Genomic DNA, 17,865 nt, shown 5'->3' with positions numbered 1-17,865 from the left:
TGTGTGTGTGTGTGTGTGTGTGTGTGTGTGTGTGTGTGTGTGTGTGTGTGTGCGAAGGCAGACATCGCTTTGATCAAGAAAGCATCTCAGTCGATACCGGCGGCCGGAGCTCAGGAGCGGTCAATTCTGTCTGACCTTCAGCGGCAGCGTAACAGTGGGCCAATCAGACAGAGGGTGTATGTGCGTATATGTGTGTGTGTGTGTGAGTGTGAGATCGAGCCAAAACCGAAGCAGAGGTTAAACACGTGCAGATAACACACACACACACACACACACACACACACACACACACACAGATACACATAGGGACAATCCTGCTGAGACCCTCGGGATGGTTTGAACCAGGTGCAAATATGTGCACAGATGTGCTTCTTGCAATTCATGTTTCAACACGTGTACAAAAATACACATCCATCAGTCATTTTGTCAGCAAATCTCAATAAAAAATTGTTTTGCATGTCAATTAGGGTGAGATGCAATAAAGGATAGTGGAAGCTGATTTAAATTAAAAAAAATATATATAATGACGTTGTAGGACCTGCCTCTGCTCCTTGCTCCTGATAAGATGACATTGATGTGAATTTAACCTTGAAATAACAACCTGGCATCTACCGATCGACTCTGGGAAGAACTTAAACGATCCAGACTTGGATTAAAATAAACAATGCATGGTATAGACGGTATAAAATATGGATGTAGTCTCTGTGACGTCACCAGTAGGTTTCTGAGGAGCCGTTGTGAAGCTCAAAGTGGGTGGATCCGGCCGTTGCCATTTTGGCAGTGATGACACAGCCTAACTCACGGCTAATCAAAAATGGACAAAGAGGTGGATCGTTGGTGGAGCTGAGGCGGTCCAGGGTGACGCAGCAGAGCAGATAGCCAGCAGATTGCCAGCAGCTAGTGACCTGGTACGGCACCCACCTGTCACTCAAAGCGACCGCGCCCTCAATTATGTCTAACTTTAAGCATTAATATAATTTAAACAGGTGAGTTATATAAAAATTCATCCTCCGTACAGTTATACATGTAAGATGATATTAGCTATAGAGACCAAAACCATTTTTTTGTTCCAGGCTGTAAACATGTTTATTTCTATTATAAAGTTTAACATGAGGGTCTCTGGGGATTGACTCCCGTTTGGAGCCAGCCTCAAGTGGCCATTTGAGGAACTGCAGTTTTTTGGCGCTTCATTTCTCAGCACCAGAGGTTGCCGCCAATCAGAGGATGAGGATGAGGATGCTAAACACACCGATCTGTATCTTGATAACTAGTAATACGCATGTTAATGCCAGGTGTAAATACACGCATTGTGATTGGAATGGGATCAGATCGACCAGACCAGACCAGACCACGGCCGGTTGGGTGGAGGCAGATGGCCGCCCACGCAGAACCTAGGTTCTGCTCAAAGTTTCTAGCTGTTAAAGGGAAACTTTTTCTTGCCACTGTCACTGATGGGGGAATGTTGGGTTTCTGTGAATTAGAGTACGGTCTAGACCTGCTCTATGTGAAACATGATAATGAAAAAATGATAACTTATGTTATGATTTGATGCTATATAAATAACCACTTAACTTAAGCAAGCCTGACAAAGTGATACCCTTTTTCCGCCAAAATTAGTGCGTATATGCAGGGTTTTTTATACATGGGAAAACATGCTAAAACAGGTGGTAGACTCCTTTCCCATTGCAAGTATGCCGTGCCGTTGCGCTGGCTTTTCAGGGTTTTTTTTCTGGTGCGTCACGTTCAACGTCATGGACAAGCCAACTGGCACAGGAAGCAGAGTTAGTAAAGTGTGAAAATGTTATGGTGGTTACTTCTTTTTTTTTTTTATATCTGTTACTTATTCAGTCTCTCTTTCAAACTCTCAAACCAGAGTTGAAGGCAGGCAAGGCAAGGCAAGGCAGCTTTATTTGTATAGCACATTTCAACAACAGGGCAATTCAAAGTGCTTTACAGAAACATTCAAGAACATTGCGACAAAATGCAAAAGAACATTAAGAAATAATTAAAACAGTTATAAAAACATAAAAACATTAAAACATTAAAGATTAGAAAATAAAAACAAGCTAAAAATAAAAGCTAGGATAGAAGCTAAAATTGCATAAAACTCAAAAGAGTAAAAGTTATAGTGCAGTGTCAGAATAAAAGGCACCCGCAAACAGGAAAGTTTTACGCTTTGTTTTAAAAGAAGTGAGAGTTGGAGCGGTCCTGCAGGGTTCTGGGAGCTTGTTCCAGATATTTGGTGCATAAAAACTGAATGCTGCTTCTGCATGTTTAGTTCTGACTCTGGGGACACTAAGCAGACCTGATCCAGATGACCTGAGAGGTCTGGATGGTTCATAACACAGCAGAAGATCAGAAATGTATTTTGGCCCTAAACCATTTAGTGCTTTGTAAACCAGCAGCAGTATTTTGAAATCAATTCTCTGAGAGACAGGGAGCCTGTGTAGAGACTTCAGAACTGGACTGATGTGATCCACTTTCTTGGTCTTAGTGAGGACTCTAGCAGCAGTGTTCTGAATCAGCTGCAGCTGTCTGATCGATTTTTTAGGAAGACCGGTAAAGACGCCGTTACAGTAGTCAAGTCGGCTGCAGATAAATGCATGGACTAGTTTTTCCAAATCCTGCTGAGACATCAGTCCTCTAATTCTTCTTATATTCTTCAGGTGATAGAAGGCTGTCTTTGTAATTGTCTTAATATGGCTGTTAAAGCTCAGGTCTGAGTCCATGACTACACCAAGGTTTCTGGCTTGGTCTGAGCTTTTTAACATCACAGATTGTAGGTGAGCACTAACCTTTAATCTTTCTTTTTTGGCTCCAAAAACTACGACCTCAGTTTTGTCTTTGTTCAGCTGAAGAAAATTCTGGCACATCCAATTATTGACTTGTTCAATGCACTCACTCAGTGCTTGTATTGGACTGTAGTCTCCTGGTGATAGAGTTATGTAAATTTGTGTTTCGTCTGCATAGTTATGGTAATTTATTTTGTTGTTCTCAAAAATCTGACCCAGTGGGAGCATGTAGATGTTAAACAAAAGAGGCCCCAAGATGGAGCCTTGGGGAACTCCGCATGTGATTTTGTTCAGCTCAGATTTGCAATTACCTATAGACACAAAGAAGTCCCTGTCTTTTAGGTAGGATTTAAACCAGCTGAGTGCTATGCCAGAAATACCCACCCAGTTTTCCAGTCGGTCTAGTAATATATTATGGTCAATCGTGTCGAATGCAGCACTGAGATCCAGTAAAACTAAAACCGTAGTTCTACCACTGTCTGTGTTCAATCGGATGTCATTGAAGACCTTAACAAGAGCAGTCTCAGTGCTGTGGTTTCGTCGAAAACCTGACTGGAAGACATCAAAAGAGTTGTTTAGTGCCAGAAAGCTATTTAATTTTTGAAAAACTGTTTTTTCAATTATTTTAGACAAGAATGGAAGATTTGATATCGGTCTGTAATTATTTACTACTGATGAGTCCAGATTGTTCTTTTTGAGGAGTGGTTTGATGACAGCAGTTTTCAGGGCCTGTGGGAAGACTCCTGAAACAAGAGATGCATTAACAACCTGTAAAAGCTCTGAGACCATACAATCTGATACTTTTTTGAAAAGGCCTGTTGGCAGAATGTCAAGGCAGCATGAGGAGGATTTTAGATGTTGTATGATTTCCTCCAGGTATGTCTGATTTATTGGATAAAACTGTGTCATGGTATTTGCGCCAGGTTTAAGTGGACGCAGGGGAAACAAACATCCTGTACCTGCTATGGAGGAAGTGACTGCTTGTCTGATTTTGTGAATTTTTTCTGTAAAAAAGGAAGCAAATTCATTGCAGGCCCTGGAGGATAAAAGTTCAGAGGCTACTGACACAGGAGGGTTTGTTAGCCTGTCGACAGTAGCAAACAGGGCACGTGCAGCAGTAGAAAGACCAACCAAGACAGTTTTGATGATCAGCGAGGTCAGATTATGTTGTGTTATGTTGTCTGACTGCAGTCTGGTGGCTTTGAGGAGAGAATATTATTATTTGTTTTGTACGTTAATAAATTATAATAATTGTCCAAATCTCTGTTGATTTTATTTATTATATATTCACTTGAACACGCGTCTCACAGCATCGCGCCAGAAAAGGGTTGAAAATTAGCGTGTCCACCCGGGTGTCATGTTTCCATCACTGCTGCCTCTCTCTCTGTCTCTCACTGGAGCATCTCTCCACTTCACCACAAAGACCGAAAGAAAAATTAATAAGACGGACGCCTCCGCAGACAAATCGATTCTTTACAATCACATACAGTCAACATCACATCAGGTGGGAAGCAGTGATGACACGTCAGCTCTCACTTTGAGGCTGTTATGTAATCATCATTTTGCATTGAGGATCGCATTTGAGTCACAATATAATCCACAAGGCCAAACTGTTATTTGACAAGACACTACTCATCATCTAAAAGACTCCTTTGTGTGCTGCTGCAAGGAAAAAATATCACACTGAAGGAGGTTTGCAGGTTCACAAAGTGTGACTTTTCTATCGAACAAAGACTGCAGCCTGAAATGTAACTTGCTGCATAAGGATCATTGGTAACACTTCCTTTTACAGGTCCGCAAATTTCATGGTAATTAGGTGATAATAAGCAAGTAACCTATCTGAAATTTCCTTGGAATTACTGCCAAATTACCCCAATAGTTACCTTAAAAGTTGTCACAAAGTTTTTTAAGAAATTTGAAATAAGTTATTTGCTGATTATCATCTATTTATCAGCAGACATGGAAATAAAGCATATCAATTAACTTTGTATTCTTTTCCTGAAAATGTATTAAATAAATTAACAGCTATTGGGAAATAGCGGAATATAATTATTAAATAGTGCTTATAATAAAGTAATTTTTGATCAATTTTGAGGTAAATATCGGGGTAATTTGGCAGTAATTCCAAGGAAAATTCAAATAGGTTACTTGCTAATTATCACCCAATTATCATGAAATTACTGGATCATTTATTTATAAATTATATGTAATTTTCGAAAACATTCCATTTTCATGTAATTCAAATTTCCCTTGCATTGCATGTGTGAATGTATCTGTGTACATTTGGGTGTGCCCTGCAGCTGTTAATGTTTAGCAGTCTGTATACTGTATGTATGGATGTTTATATGTTTGTGTAAGAGTGCATAAGTTTATTTGCATCTGTGTTTTGGGGTCTGTTTTGAGCATCTTTTGGTCGTGTGTTTATTCAGTGTACATGTGTTTTGTGCATATAATTTAGTATGCAAAGAGTACAGTTGTTTATCTGTTTCTGTGTGCGTCTCTCTGTGTGCTTTAGAGCAGCCTGTAAATATATCTCTTGCTGAGCTTGTCTTCATGCGTGCATCGGTATCTTGTGCACAGTTTGGGCATGTTTCATGCCTGTGTTAGGTTTCTAAAAATCCTGTATGTGTGTGTGTGTGTGTGTGTGTGAGTGTGAAGACCAGAGATAGAGGGGAGCAGCAGCAGCAGCAGTGTGTCTCGTGGTTGCAGAAGCAGAGCAGCAGCAGCAGCCTGATATCAGCTCCTGTTGAGTCTGATTACAACCAGCCAGAGAGCGGGGAGAAAAAAAACAAATCATGAAAAGAAAGAGAGAGAGAGTGACTAAGTGAGAGCAAAACAAGACAGAAGGGAGCGAAATGCAACAAAAAGAAGTCTGGGAATGAGAGTGAGCATCAGAGAGAAAACAAAAGAGCGAGTGTCATCAAAGGGTGAAAGGGAGGTGTAAAAGAGGAGGGCGGGAAGGACAAAAAAATTTAATCAATCAGTGCACTTACATGCACTTTAGTAACTGTGTTACTGTCAGCTTTCTGCAGTAATCGGATTACTTTAACGTCATGTAAACAAGAAACCTGGTTTCCATAATTGGGGTAGGCGATTAGAGAAACCTGATTACCCCGCTGTATTTCTAAGACTTCAGACTGGGAAAGTGTGACAGCAGAGCGGCGGGATGAAAGGAAAGATTGTTACATGTAGTGATGCAAAAGTGTTTCAGAATAATTTAATTCAGAGTCTGACTAAAATTTAAACCCGCAGTAGCCTCCGTAAGTATAAATAAATCACGTTTAACAAGAAAAGCAGTGTGCTCTCTCACTACAGAGTCTGCCCTCTCACTGCGCCGTCAGTCCAAAGATTCAAATGCAAAAAGATATAAATAAATGAAACATCACGAAACAACATCTTGTAGCATCAAAACTCTTAAAATAAATGAGTTCTAAAATAAAGTTGGGAATAGAGAAAATACAAACTGCAAACAAAAATACCACAGTGACAAAAAACAGAAAGAAAAAGCTCTCTTCCATCAACGTCAATGCAAATCACGTCAAATCAAAGATGGCGCCGGAGTTTTTCCTCAGTTTCTAATGGGAGTGCGTCTAAGCAGCAGCACGCTCAGTGCAGAAGATGTATTACAGCTAGTGATTAAAACAATTCAGCCACCTGCGGCAGCACTGAGCGCTCCGCTGCTGAGCAGTACTCTAGAAATCCTGAACCATATTAGATTTAATGGAAGATACTTCGGCCTGTCTAATGTTTCTTTTTCCTTTACACCGGCTTGACGTTTTTCTCCATCTTAATTAAGAGATAATGTACAGCGAGCCGGTCATTGTTGTGAAATAAACCCAGACGGTGCGATGTGGCACCCTGACGCGAAGCATCGGCTTGCATCGCCCTAAAGGGGTTTATTTCACAACAATGACCTACTAACTGTACATTGACCTGTTTATTACACGGCTACTTACTTAAGAAATCAATAACTTGACACAAAAACAGTCTGCCAGACTCCGACATCAGAACTGCGCCCATAGCAACGGTCTGTTATACATAGCAACGGTCTGCTATAAAGAAATAACAGACCACCGTGATGGACCAATCAGAATTGAGTATTCAACAAAGCCGCGTAATAATCCTGCATTAATAAATGTTTTGGCCACTTGGATACGGCGCAACATTACGATTCATCTGAAGTTGTTTCAGGGAAAATGTAAGTCTCCTTTTAACTCTGTTTTGGTCTCCACCAACTCCCTTGGCAAATATCTGGGTCTTTATGCCTATCTCACACTACACAACTTTAGTTTTTGGAGCTCCCCCGCGGCAAAAGCCCCAGATCACGGGCAAAGCGTCGTTGCCTTGGCACTCGAGCGCTATGTGGGAACTGTTCAAAGACGCAAGCCGATGCATCGCAAACGCCTAGCATGTCAAATAGTGTAAAGCGCTTTGAGTGGTTAGAAGACTAGAAAAGCGCTATATAAGTCGAAGTCCATTTACCATTTACCATTTACAAAATATTTAGACCTGTCGTGGAGTCTGTCAGGGAGCTACAGCCAATGAGAGCTCAAGAATCGGGATGAGGGGAAAGCTGGTGGAGGGGTCGCCTGTAACAGTAGGAACTTTAAGTGTTGCATTTGCAACATGGACCATAGCTGTTGTTGCACCTAGAGGAAACAGGCTATAAATAGTGAAGACATGTGGAAACAGACTATTTTCTGAACACGACTACAAGGAGAGTTCCGTGGACTGTCTCTCGCATGTTATCATATTGTTAACTGTATCACTTCTCACGTGTGATTTCTCAACAAAACGTAGTTTGTAGACCTCATTTAGGTTTTCTACTGGTGAAAGATATTGTAGTGGGTGGTCTCCCGGTCAGTCATGTAGTGTGAAAACCACAACGACTTAAAGACTCCTGATTACAAGACCGCAAGTCTTGTAGTGTAAACTTTAATTTAGCTGCTAAATGCTTCACTATGTTCACCAGCTAGTTGCTACATTTCTTTGTCTGCCATGTAGTGCTGCAGTTAGTATGCAGTTGGGTTTAAATGAGGCTGATGAGAGCAGTGAGAGTTAATCAAAACAGGAAAGTCTTGGGGCCTGTACTACGAAGCAGGATTTAGGGTTAGCGAGGTCATTTCAGGGTTTAACCCTTCAGGGTTTTCCGTCCTATGACGGTGGTTCACTTCTTACCGGGGTAGATCGCCATGGTAACTTATGCTGAACACCTAACCTGCTCCGGAGCACATTATGTTCCAGATAAGAGATCAACTGGTATGAAAGCACCACCTACTGACCAATCAGAGCTCGGTGCGCGGATTGTATGATAATATTACACAAATACGAAGAAGTTAAAGTCATAATCCAGACTAAAAACAACACAATTTAAACTGATAAATTCAGGAAGGACAGCTGGCTGGATGCTGTGGGTGACCACTTTGAATTATGTTTTAATATTTTTTTTTTTTTTACTTGCTCTCAAGTCCGTTTCACACCGCCGGAGTCGAGGACGCAGCTGAAAGAAGGCTGAAATACTCCTACATGCTGTCTCATTACCAAAGGGCATAATGACGTGTGATCTATTCATCCATTATATTCTGAAATTTAATATAATATCACTGCCCCATCTAGACGACTGTATCTGACTTTTGAGTGTTAATAAATTAATAAGTCTGTTAATTTACGCATTCACACGTCGGCAATTTTTTTCTTTTGCCAGCTGTCCTTCCTGCATTTGGCAGCTTCAACTGTGTTACTTTTAGTCTGGATTGTGTGTTTAAATTCTTCGTACTTGTGTAATATTAAAGCCTGCTCTTGGTTTGTAAAACGTGCCGCCCTGCTGACAGTAGACTTTTCCATATAGCCAGATTGAGAAACCCTGGGTTGATTTACTGAGTTGATAACCACCTTCGTAGCGTGATCTCTTTTGTTATGATTAGTTAAGCCAGATAATGAGAAGATACCCTGGGTGTGTTGAACTCGCTTCGTAGGACAGGCCCTTTGGGCTGTAAAAACCAAAACAACGGGCTGAAAGAAGCTAAAACGCCCCGTGGATCTGAGGGGAGCTGCAGAGTCGGATGATGAATTCCCTTCCAACATAACCCGATTTCTCCCAGCAACCTGTATTTTTTTGCATGTAAACGTGCTGAGAGAAAGCGAGAAAACAATCTGAGACGAAAAAGAGTAAGTGAGGAAAGGCAGCGAGAGGGAAAAACACACCGTAAAGATATTTAGCGTACCGAGGTGGAAACACACAGAGAGAGAGAGAGATAAGGAAGAGAAAGAACCAGCGGAGAGCGAGGGGAAGAGTCAGAATAAAGAAAAAGGAAAAAGGAGCGAGCCAGAGATGGAAGCTGGGAAAGGGGAATAAGATCAAATGAAGGAGAGACAGCGGGAGGAAAGCAAGGAGGGAGAGTGAGAGAGAGAAGCATAGTTGACACATAAAACAAAGATGAGACACCTAGAGAGAGAGAGAGAGAGAGAGAGAGAGAGAGAGAGAGAGAGAAGAGGCTGTTGCTGGAAAAATGTAGATAGACACCTCGGAGAGAGGAAAAGAAAGAAGGGAAGGGATCCAGTGTGTGGAGGGGCCAGAGAGGAGGAGGAAGATAGAAGAGGAGGGGGAGCTAAAGAGGAGGGGAGGGGACGAGACAGGCAGGGGAGGACCAGTACGAGGAGAGAGAGAGAGAGAGAGAGAGAGAGAGAGAGAGGCAGATACAGAGGTCCACAGACAGCAGCAGCGTGCAGAGTGCAGCATGCAGACTGGCCATTGACGCTGCAGTTGGATTGAACACACACATGCACAGACACACGCACCCCTGAGGAGTGTATGAGAACATGCCCAGGCTGCTGTCCATGGACACACACACACTGGCAGGGCACCAGAGAGGAAATACAGCAGACCCCCGAGCCTGAGGACCTACTGAGGACCTATATGGAGAGCAGCATGTTTTTTGGTGAGTTTGCATTCAGACCTGTTTACATGCATCATTTCATCCTCGTGTGTGTGTGTGTGCAGATTCCTTCATCTAAGTGTGTGTGTGTGTTCTTAACTGTTCTGGAAAAGCACAAACTGGTTTCCATTAAGAGTGTGAAGTTACACACCTATAGGAGAACTGTTTTTTTTTATGAGTGTGTGTTCACTGCATGTGCTTTATCACAGTCAAATGCAGAGTGTAAGTGCACACATTCCCCTTCTCCTAAATGTAAATGGGTTCCAGCCTGTTACTTGTTCTGGAAACTAAAAAAGATGGATAGGAGAGCTGGTTGCTGTTACAGCAGAACATAAAAAAGAAAGAGAAAGTGTGAAGTTGCCCACTGAGGGCTCCTAAAACTGTTGAATGAACCTGCTCACAAGGTAACCTCCTTTTCCTCATGCTCATGTTCTGGTTTATTGGACTGAATCCCAGGTGGTTGGGCCGCTGAGAATACAAGCTTTGGATTTCATCGTGGCTGTTTGACCAGCTGACTGTTCAAATAAGACGGGAGATGCCCACCGTCGAGTGCCACTTGATATTCTGTCGGATTTTTTGAGAGAGATCCAAGGAAGGCCCCTTCCATTAGTTTTATGGAGGAGGCTTAGGAAGACTTAATGCGTGAGTGGCTCCTCGTCAAGTGCTCTTCTCACGGCTGGCTTACAGTCACATAGGAGGAATAATTACACAGGGATCTGGAGTTCTGAGGGGCTGATTTGTTAAATGAAAGACTCTTTTTTTAAATCCCGGGGATTAAAGCGATCTGAAGTTACAGACCGTGGCTTGTAAGAGCGAGAAGGATTTTCTCTTGTTATGCCATACACAGAGGAGGGGGTGTGGGGGAGTGCTGGGGAGCGTATAAATGAATAAGCTGTCAGGTGCAGAGACAGCTCTTTGAGATCCAGCACCAGTTTCGGTCCGGTGTGCAGCTTCTGGAAAGCAAAGAGGTGATGCAGGTCTGGTTGGATGGATGGGTTTAGAATTTGGCCCCTTTTAACCCAAAATCATGAGAAGTGAAAGTGGAGAGGCTTCAACCGGAGAACAGCTCAGGCAGGTTCCTGTGGTTGGCGATGCTTGTTTTGTCTTGACAAAGTACCATGTTATCTCCCAGCCCAGTCGCACAGCAGTTTGTGAAATAGTCACGAAATTGAATATATTGATTTGTGTACATAGACACGGATTTGTGATGGTCAGCACGGAATCAGTTCATATATAATCCACGTAATTATGAACGGGGAAGTATAGAGAGCGGCGAACACCACATACGGAGGAGGTCGGGGTTTATGGGTGGGTCAAAAAACACAGGACCCAAGAGACCGCTATTCGTGTCCTGTGTTAAACCACTAGTCAGAGTTGATTTATTTGTCACGTAACTTCCGTACTTGAGTTACAGCACTTCCGGAGTTATTTTAACCCAAACCGCCATCTTTTCCTTAAAGCTAACTAAGTAGTTTCTGTCACGTACGTCTGTACTTGAGTTACAGCATTTTGGTGTTATTTCAACTCTAACCTCCATGTTTTCCTAAACCTAACTAAGTAGTTTTGTTGCCTAAGCCTAACCAAGTCGATCTATTCCTACACCTTACCAAGTAGTTTCGTTGCCTAAGCCTAAACAAGTCGTTTTTGTCAAGTAACTTCCGTACTTGAATTACGCCACTTCCAGTGTTATTTCAACTCAAACCTCAATGTTTTCCCAAACCTAACTAAGTAGTTTTGTTGCCTAAGCCTAACCAAGTCGATCTGTTGTCAAGTCAGAGTTCATTTATTTGCTAAATAACTTCCGTACTTAAGTTACGGCACTTCCGGAGTTATTTTAACCCAAAAGCACCATCTTTTCCTAAACCTAACAAAGTCGTTTTTGTCAAGTAACTTCCGTACTTAAATTACGCCACTTCCAGTGTTATTTCAACTCTAACCTCTATGATTTCCAAAACCTCACTAAGTAGTTTTGTTGCCTAAGCCTAACCAAGTTGATCTATTCCTAAACCTAACTGAGTAGTTTTATTTTGAAAAGACTGGAGTGGAAATTGACACGTGTGTCACGTGTCGCCGGACATTCGTTAGAAAACACACTAAAAATACGTTGTTGAAAGTCGTGTTGAGCGTCACGAGAAAAAAAGTAAATTTGTGTCTATGCACACGAATCTAATAGATTCAATTTCGTGACTATTTCACAAACTGCCGTGAGACTGAGTTGCATCTCCAGTGTAAAACAAAACAACAAGACGAGTAGAGGTCACTGTTTGTGTACAGGATGTGTACCGTTTTAACATTTATGAATCCTGAGTGCACGGAGAAAATTGATGGTATCTCTTAAAAGATTAATGACACAGCTTGTTCAGCAGCTCGGCATCGCTGCTGTTTAACTGTTTTCTGTTACAGTGATTAGGTGACATGTGGTGAGACTCTTGACCTCTTTGAAACAAGACACCAAAATGGAAAAGAATTGACAGGTCAAATAGGAAACGCTTGTCTTGCCTTAAAAACTGTCCACATACGTCAAAAGCAGGCAGTAAAAGAAGTGTAACCCAGCAGGCTAATAGGTCTTAAAGTGTGCGCCGCAATCATACCAGCTATTAGTGTTGTTGAGTCGAAGGGCCCGGAGGAAATCTACCCGGTGAGTCTGGCTTTGCGGTCGGCGTTTAACAGCACGTAAACATCTTTTTGGTTAACCTCAGATTACAGAGCACACGGGCAGTGATTTTTGGATCCGACCCAGAGACAGCTGTGTTTATTAGGGAGCTACACTCATGACAGCAGCAAAAGCTACAGTATGCTAATCTGAAGGGGATGGAGGCAGCGGGTGTTATGTACCTCGGAGCCAAATGCATCACACGCTGGTGAAATTTGTGGAAGAATGCAGATCTTTATCCTGTAAAGGTTAATTGGAAAATCAGTGAAAGTTAAAAAAAATAAAAATAAGAATGCTTTAAATCTACCCTTTGTGCTCACTTTGTTCTATTTAATAGGGGTGAAATGATTTTATCCTCCTCACTTGAGGGGAAGCACTGATCTCAGAGCATGTTAAGGGCCACAGAATACAATCAGCACACTTCATGAAAACACAAAGGTGTTAATCACATCTGGAACGTCATCAGCATACAAATGACTTCCAGTGAAATTCAGATTTATCTAATAATTGGATTTGTGTTTGCTTAGGGGAAAGAGAAGGTTGTGTGAGAGCGAGCTTTTTTTTTTTTATTTTGAGGCTCTCTGGCGGTGCGGACTCTCTGGACAGATGTTATCGGAGGAGCAGCCAGGTTCAGGACACTAACAGGAGGCGGACGGCGGAGGAGAGCAGCACAAGATGATTAATTATTAATGCCAGTCGGCGTCCTCCAGACATCATTTTAACTCTCTGCCTCTCTCGACGTACTGCCGCAGGAGTAAAAAACGCTTCAGCCCAGATAAGGGAATCTTTCAGGAAGGGCAATGCAGAGGACGGCAAACACGTCATGATACAGTCGCCATGCATGCACGTCTCGTCCAATGAGCTGCTCTTAATGTCTCGTACTGTATAGGGCTGCTGCATCATTAAACACAGCCTCAAAGAGAATGGATAAACAAAGGCCAGTGGGTAAAAAACTTTCATCAATTCTGATCTGTTTCAAATATTTCCAGCGGTCAGATCTCATCTCAGTTCTACATCATTACACTTCTGGGCGAAGCAAAAAAGCATCTCTGAAAGCCCCAGGTTCAGAGTGTTTCAACTGGTTTGTGGCAATTCAATTGAAATTGTGTTTAAGAATATGCACCCCTAAAGCATAAATTCAACAGACACGATAAGGGGCTTCAAAGCTGCATTAATGAGTTTTGTTGGGCCACTTTGAAAGAAACTGGAAAACACACATTTAATATAAAAATTGATATGGATAACGTGTTTGCAAACTGTTTACACATCCAGCAGAGATTAATTTGGAGCCATGACGAATGCAATGCAATTTACATTCCTTCTATAGCTGTGATTTATTGCCCTGTAAATATCTGGCTCTTTAATCAAACTTTATTTGTATTGCACATTTAAAAAACAACCACAGTTGACCAAAGTGCTGAACATGTACATAATACAAATGAACTAGGGCTGTCAACGTTAACGCGATAAAGCATTGATGCAAATCTGTTTTAACGCCACTGATTTCTTCAACACATTAACGCAATTTGCGTTTTTTAGGTTGTAGCGGGCTCAGTTTTAAAGCTAGAAGATTGAAGATACTGGTATCATATGAAACTTTATAATCTAAAGAATCCATTGGTACCAGCTGTGTCATACTAGCTTGTCATGAAGGAGGTTAAATAAGCTCCAAATTTGTGCTGAATGTTGCTGAGGAAAAACTGTCATGGTCATTTTCAAATGGGTCCCTTGACCTCTGACCTCCAGATCAGTGAATGTAAATGGGTTCTATGGGTACCCACGAGTCTCCCCTTTACAGACATGGCCACTTTATGATAATCACATGCAGTTTGGGGCAAGTCATAGTCAAGTCAGCACACTGACACACTGACAGCTGTTGTTGCCTGTTGGGCTGCAGTTTGCAGTGTTATGATTTGAGCATATGTTTTATGCTAAATGCAGTACCTGTGAGGGTTTCTGGACAATATTTGTGTGTTTTTTGTGTTGTTAATTGATTTCCAATAATAAATATATACACACATTTGCATAAAACAAGCATATTTGCCCACTCCCATGTTGACAAGAGTATTAAATACTTGACAAATCTCCTTTTAAGGTACATTTTGACAAAATTCGATGAATTTGCGATTAACGTTAGACAATCATGCGATTAATCGCGATTAAATATTTTAATCGATTGACAGCCCTTAAATGAATACAAAGCAAGCAGCAATAAGAACAGAGTAAAAACAATAAACATAATGTGCACATAATAGCAGTAAAACAGTTGCAGCACAACAGAAGATAAACTTAATCAAACGCCAGCGAGAAGAGGTGAATCTTCAGCAGTGACTTAAATGTTTTAATATGAAATGGTAAACTGTTCCAAAGATTATAGGGACGGCCACCGCTGCTGGTGCCGCTGCAGGTTGCACAGAGTTGGTTTTTAGAGCGTTTTTGTTGAAAACAGCTGCCTGTTGCATCTGGACAGGTTGGACTCATCGTTAACATCTCCAAAACTCTTGTAAATGGGGCACATCTTGAGTTTGTGGAAGAGTTTAGCTCCCTGGGCAGCCTCATCAGTAAAGACAGTGCAGTGCATAAAGACACATCAAACCAAGGCTGGGAAAGGCTCAGGGGGCTTTCTCCCAACTCCGTTCCATCTGGAGGTCCAAGCAATACAGCCTCAAAACAAAGATGCTCTTGTACAACAGCAATGTCAAGTCTGTTCTGCGATATGGCTCAGAGAGTTGGCGAGTGATCAAAACTGATATGAGGAGGGTGGAAGATTTTCACAATGGATGCCTCAGGCAAATATGCCAGATCTTTTTGGCCAAACAAAATATCCAACCACCAACTGTACAATCACCAAGGAAATCACACACAGACGTCTGAGATGGCTAGGCCGTGTGCTGAGAATGGAGCAGGACCGGAAGATGGACACCACCAGGCAAAAGAAAACCCCCGAGACCCAAATCCCCCCTGGCGCAGAACTGTGACACAGGAGCTGGACAAGATGAACGTGTCATGGGGAGAGGCCCAACATGCTGCCAAGGACCGAATGCAATGGAGAGAGCTCATTGAAGCCTTATGTCCCAAAGGGGATGAAGAGGAGTAAGTAAGTATCTGGAAATGACGCAAGTGAACCACAACAATAAAGTTGTGGGCAAAATCTTATTTAAAGACTTTAATTATTTCAGTAATGTGCTTATATGTTGTATATTCTGAATTTAATTCACACATAATTCAATTATTTTGCAGCAAATCGAGTGTTCCAGCGTAGAAAAACTGTATAAAACACACAGAAAAGAAGGGCCTGATTTACCTGCATGGCCATGATCACATCTCATTTCATCATTTCTATTTGATTTGTATCTGGTGTGTGTTGGTTTCAGTTTGTTTGTGGAAAAATTTTACATAGACAAACATTTTACAACCTCAAATTCTCCCATTTAACCCTCACATACTTTCTGTCAGTGGCTGCATGAGAAGTCTCCACTTCATTCACTATGTAAACACATCAGTGCCGGAGGAGGGAGATTGCACAGACGGGGGGGCATGACTGACATATAACCTTGGCTTTTCATTTGTTTTGTACTCTATTTGTTTGGCTTTGACTTGTTTTGATCATCTTAATAAACGCTCCTGACAGAAAACCACAGTATAAGACCAGGCTGAAGACAAAAGAGTGAATTCTTCTTGTTACCACTGTTTTATTCAGCGTAACTCCCATGCTGCTCAGATAGTCTTCTACTTATTTTAATGACTGCCAACCTGATGACCTTTCAGCGTGCCGCGGCTCTCCCGAGCGACTCTCCATGCTAAGTAGATGACAGCGTCTGCTGGAGAGACTCAGCCCACCTGGGCCCTGCACTCTGCCACCGGAGTCAAAATTTAGAACTCAAATATTAACATTTTTTAGCCAAACTCAAGTCAAATATTGACACTTCTAACAAACAAAGTGATAAATATGGTTGCCAGCTGTGCCTCTCTGCCAGAGCCTGCTGTAACAGGCTCAGTGCTGGAGCATCTTGAAGTCAGCGTGGCGCTCAAAGGTCGGGGTTCAAGTTTAGATCAGCAGCCAGGGCTCATTTTCCTGCTCTGCCTTATATTTTATGTCTTTGCTGGTGGTGACAGATGATCAGGGTTAGGAGAGTTGAAACACTATCCGCTGCTGCAGGCTGGAATGTGCCTTTATGTTTGGGCATGTTTGATGGATTGCGATGGTCCCGTTAGCTTTCACAACAGGAGACAAAAGAAATGCTATTTACCTTATTATACCTCAAATGGGCCGAGGTTTACGAGGGTATGTGAGGTTAGAAGAGGTTAAACCAATTGCGTTCAATGAGGGATAGTAAGTTCGTTCTACTTCTACTTCACCACATTTTGGTACTTTTGACTTCCCTATACTTATTTGACAGCTGTAGTTAGGGATGTCACCAATACCAGTGAAATTCCACAATTCTCTACCAATTCAATACCACGGTAAAAAACAAAACAATAATTCCCATGTACTTCAACAGACACTCCTTTATTACTGTTTGCATACTGCTCTTTGTTGGGAAGTTCAACAGGTCATATTTCTCTCTCTATCATCTATTTTATAGTGCTGTGAAAACATTTCCTTCAAACAAATGGATTTATTCAAGTCTCTCGCCAAAAACTCCATTTTACAAGATTACATTTGAACACATCATGATAACTTTAGAATTTACCTTCGCACAATACTCATTTTTAGAAAAGAGCCTTAATGCATCATGATGTAAATCAATGGCACCTCCCATTAACGTTAGCTCTTAGCTCCGTGCAGGAAAGTGCTGCATGCTGGCTGCTAACGTTATCTACGCGGACGTATAAAGAGAACTGGATACAGCGTTGTCCCGGTGGGCTCCCATTCATTCCTATGAGAGTGTCTCAGTGGCGCATGAAGCCAAAATGGCTTGACTGCCGAGTGATAAAGTACCCGAATCGTCCGGCAATCTTCCACATCCATTGGGCCCATGGAGCAGGCGCAGTAGCGTTTCCTTTAACTCCGCCTCCCAGCCCTTGCTCCAGCCTCGGTCTGGGGCTCATTCACATGAACGGAGGAAAGAAAATAACTCTGGATTCAGCTATTAGTGACTTTTACAACTTTTGGGACCTAATGATTTAAATAAGGCCTATTCAATTGTTCATACTGGGAAGTTGATTTACCTAAAAAAAATTATCCGCTGATTTACAGGCGTCTCTTTCCCAATGTAAGTGTATGGGAAAAAGTATTTTTGGGCCCAATGGCATCACGTGAAGGACACGGAGGTTGTAGTACCGCTGTTTGGTCACTACAAAAATGTGTTTCAAAGCCCGGCGTTTATCCTGGGGGCTTTGTTTCAGCTAATGCTGTCCCGAATACCATTTTTTGGGCTTCGAAGCGTTTCGATGAGAAATATTCAAAGGTATTCAAAGGTTTTCGAAGCTGCGAGGCGCGGCAGGCTGACATATTCTTCTATCTGTCTGTCTCCATCTCCAT

General features: G+C 42.0%; 1 protein-coding gene across 2 annotated transcripts in view; it reads left to right on the top strand.

Moving 5' to 3' along the window:
* Positions 1 to 9,391: 9,391 nt before the first annotated feature.
* znf385d (zinc finger protein 385D) overlaps positions 9,392 to 17,865 on the top strand; it is a 94,459-nt gene continuing 85,985 nt past the window's right edge. Inside the window, exon 1 of one of the 2 annotated variants that reach the window (XM_074652859.1) lies at positions 9,392 to 9,730. In XM_074652859.1, coding sequence (XP_074508960.1) covers positions 9,604 to 9,730 — 127 coding nt within the window. In that variant the 5' untranslated portion in view covers positions 9,392 to 9,603. The remainder of the gene's footprint in view (positions 9,731 to 17,865) is intronic. The other variant, XM_074652858.1, reaches the window with a different exon arrangement.

Source organism: Sebastes fasciatus, chromosome 12 (genome assembly GCF_043250625.1).
Source record: "Sebastes fasciatus isolate fSebFas1 chromosome 12, fSebFas1.pri, whole genome shotgun sequence".
NCBI classification, from domain to species: Eukaryota; Metazoa; Chordata; class Actinopteri; order Perciformes; family Sebastidae; genus Sebastes; species Sebastes fasciatus.
Note: the sequence above shows the minus strand (reverse complement) of the source record. Positions and strands in the feature narration are given on the sequence as shown.